At 39.6% G+C, this 3716-nt stretch overlaps 1 protein-coding gene across 1 annotated transcript in view; it reads left to right on the top strand.

The window, feature by feature from the left end:
- The window catches only part of INTS9 (integrator complex subunit 9), a 116528-nt gene that overhangs the window by 33032 nt on the left and 79780 nt on the right, over nucleotides 1-3716 (top strand). Inside the window, exon 2 of the mRNA XM_005874612.2 lies at nucleotides 1456-1583. Within this exon, the coding sequence (XP_005874674.1) occupies nucleotides 1456-1583 (128 nt within the window). The remainder of the gene's footprint in view (nucleotides 1-1455; nucleotides 1584-3716) is intronic.

The raw sequence follows: 3716 nt of genomic DNA, 5'->3' as shown, positions 1-3716 counted from the left end.
AAGGGACCCCACCGGTGCATGGCCTCTAGTTTTAAATAATTTGTACTGTTTTCATTATAAGTAGCTTTATACTCTTTCAGACCATGAATTGCAAATTTTGGTTTGGGAAATATAATCATCATACATAAACTTGGAATAAAGGAGCTTGCGAAATACACTCTTTTTGGATCTTGGCCTTATCCTTCATAGAGCATGCAGTTTTAAAAAATCACCAGTCCCACACTAGCTTGCTTGGCTCAATGGATAGAGCATCACCCTGTGGACTGAAGGGTCTTGGGTTTGCTTCCGGTCAAGGTCATCCCAGTAGGTGGTGTGCAGGAGGCAGCCAATCAATGATTCTCTCTCATTATTGATGTTTCTATCTCTCTCTCCCTCTCCCTTCCTCTCTGAAATCAATTAAGAAAAGTAGGACATTTATTCTGTGACAGAACAAGCAAAGCAACAAATACCTGGGAAGACTTAGCCTGAGGTGCTGCGGCCACGTGGGGCCAGCATTGATGTCACATTACTCTGACTGGTGCTGGTCCTGTACCTAAAATTGGAAAGGAAGAATGTACTTGTCAAGGGATTAAGAGCATCAGTCCCTCTATTTTCTGGGCTTTGCTGTATGTGATGACTTTAAAAATGAGGGAAAGGTCTTTTCCCTCTTCTTTACTCTTTTTTCTTCAGAGCAGCAATCAAATTATGAGAGGTGACACAGGGCACACCCCATATAAATAATTCTCAGTGTGGCATATCACTCCCCCTGCACTGGGGAGGACGTGAGAAATGTTTGAGGTCAGTGCACGGTCTTGCCTCATCACTCTCCTTTAAAGACTCCACTGTGGCTTGTGCGCCTTTGACTTCTGAGGTCTGCTGCCACAGCTGAGAGACGCTTGACTGGCTGGGAATAGGTGTCCCTCCTGCTTAGTATCTGCACGTCAGGGAAGTCACTTGTCCTTTTGCGTCATTTTTCTGACAAGGCTGAGCCATCACCCCTCATTGATGCTTGCTTGCTAACCCTCCTCAGCCATTCCACTTTGAGGAAAATCACTTGACTTATTTATAGGAGAAAACCAAACCCATCACACAGTTCGAGAATCTGGTGTAGGAGGCAGTTAACTTCTACAGCTTTGGACAGTACCTAGGTGCATTGAGATAGTGGGAACTTGGAAGTGTCACTTGAGAGTGGACCAGGTAACTATAGTTTGGAAACTTTCTATTTCAAATAATTACTGTGCTTGCTTGAGGCATAACTTGGTACCCTACGAAAAATAAGGTCTGATCTGAGATTTTTGCGTATTTGGAACTGCTAGGGGAAGTGGTATTCAGAGCTGTAAAAGGGAGAAAACCACGTAGAAAGTTATCTGCATTTACATACTGTTCTTTTGATATAAAATGATCAATTTAATTTACTGTACTTTTGGGGCTTTTTTGGTAATTGATTATTGATAAAAGTGATTTACTTTTTTTCAGTATTGCCTGTCCGGGCACCCAACCTTACCATGCAATGTGCTTAAATTCAAATCAACCACCATTATGTTGGACTGTGGACTGGATATGACTTCCACCCTCAATTTCCTTCCTTTGCCACTTGTTCAAAGGTATGTGTTAATGCATCTGAGACAAACTGAGCTTTAGTTTGCTGGAAAATGGGTACCCATTTATATAAAGGTTACCGTAGCTTGTGTTTTGTCCTAAGTTTACTTTGTTCCCTTAAAAAAATGTTCTTCATCAAAATAATTTCCTTTGGCTGGGATGATGGAAAGTGTTGTATTGATTTATTGATTGACTTCTTTATTATAAGTTCTGAGCTTCTGTAAAATGTTCCTGCAACTGCTCAGTGCAAGTGAGGTCATGTGTATTTCATCTTTCCTGCTAATTCATATAAATGGTCAACTGATGAGCCCCAAAATTGAATTTTAGAATCACTTAACTGCCTTGGCAGGGACCTGACATCATAGAGCCTGACAGTTCTTTCTGATAGGTAGCTATGCACTATTTTTATACTTGTACTGGTCAGCTGTAGATATCTTAGTATTGGATATGAAGCCAAAGTCCATGTCTTAAAGCAGATAGGTTATCCCAGGCATACAATCAGTGTTGTTTACTCTTTTAAGACCTCATCTAGGAAGCTTGCTGTTATTTAGAAGCAGCAATTTATAAAAAAACAAAACAAAAAAAAGTGCTAACTTTTAGAAGCACATTAGTCGCAATAGCAAAAAGTTATATCACATACAAGAGGGGAAACAGCTATCTAAAGCAGATTTAAGAGCTCAAAAGTATATAGCAAGCTAAAGTAAACCATCTGTTGCATCTCATTCAGTCCTGAAGATACCACTGTGTGCAATGATTATTCATAATGATAACCCTGTGAACCCATCTAGAAAAAGTAAAAATAAAAGTCAACCATTGATTTTTTTTTTCCACCCTGAGCTAAGAGCTACAATAAGGTGATGACATCACATATGTCTGACAGGTTATTTCTTATTAAAGTGGCCTGAAATTATTGTCTCTCTCCCTCTCCCCCCAAAGATTAAAGTGTTCATTTATTTGATATTTGCTGAGAATCTGCACTGTGCCAGATGAGTGGATATAGACAAGAACAAGACAACTTTCCTTTCCTCATGGAGCTTATAGTCTGTCAGGAGAGAAAGAATTACACAGTTGAAGATTTCAGTGTACTTGTGTTTAGAAAACAACTGTATGTGTTGATAATTACTAAGAAAAATAAAATAAAAGGTACTGTGAGGGCTTCAAAAAGGGGCCTATATTCTCTGTGGGGTCATGAATTAGCTAGGTGTTCAAAACCTAAATTGGGCAGACAATCCTAGCTACATGTTTTCCCTTTCCTGTTAAATCCTAGTCTTTACCTAATTCTTGTATTCTCACAGCTCTGGCTCAGCATTAGAATCCACTGCTGCTCTGTCTACCCCTTGTCATTCGTTTTCTCTCAGAGGGAGGTTATATATTTATATATTTTTTTAATATATTTCTCTCAGAGGGAGGTTATATATTTATATATATTTTTAATATATTTTATTGATTTTTTTACAGAGAGGAAGGGAGAGGGATAAAGAGTTAGATACATGAGAGAGAAACATCGATCAGCTGCCTCCTGCACACTCCCCATCGGGTATGTGCCCGCAAGCAAGGAACATACCCTTGACCGGAATCGAACCTAGGCCCCTTCAGTCCACAGGCTGACGCTTTATCCACTGAGCCAAACCGGTTAGAGCAGAGGGAGGTTATATCAGTGGGATGATTGGCAGCCCATATAGTTTCTTTCAAAAAGTATCTTCCTTTGCTCAGTTCAGAATCCTCTGAGGTATACTTGGCTAAAATAGTATCCCCAGTTTCTCCCTATCCCCTCATCCTGCTTTATTTTTCTTCATAGTGCGTATCATTGCATTATATATACATTAGAGCAGTGGTTCTCAACCTGTGGGTCTCGACCCTTTAGGGGGTCAAACAACCCTTTCACAGGGGTCGCCTAAGACCATTAGAAAACACATATAATTACATATTGTTTTTCTGATTAATCACTATGCTTTAATTATGTTCAATTGGTAACAATGAAAATACATCCTGCATATCAGATATTTACATTACGATTCATAACAGTAGCAAAATTACAGTTATGAAGTAGCAACGAAAATAATTTTATGGTTGGGGGTCACCACAACATGAGGAACTGTATTAAAGGGTCACGGCATTAGGAAGGTTGAGAACCACGG

The sequence above is a fragment of the Myotis brandtii genome, unplaced genomic scaffold (assembly GCF_000412655.1).
Source record: "Myotis brandtii unplaced genomic scaffold, ASM41265v1 scaffold447, whole genome shotgun sequence".
Taxonomy (NCBI): Eukaryota; Metazoa; Chordata; class Mammalia; order Chiroptera; family Vespertilionidae; genus Myotis; species Myotis brandtii.
Note: the sequence above shows the minus strand (reverse complement) of the source record. Positions and strands in the feature narration are given on the sequence as shown.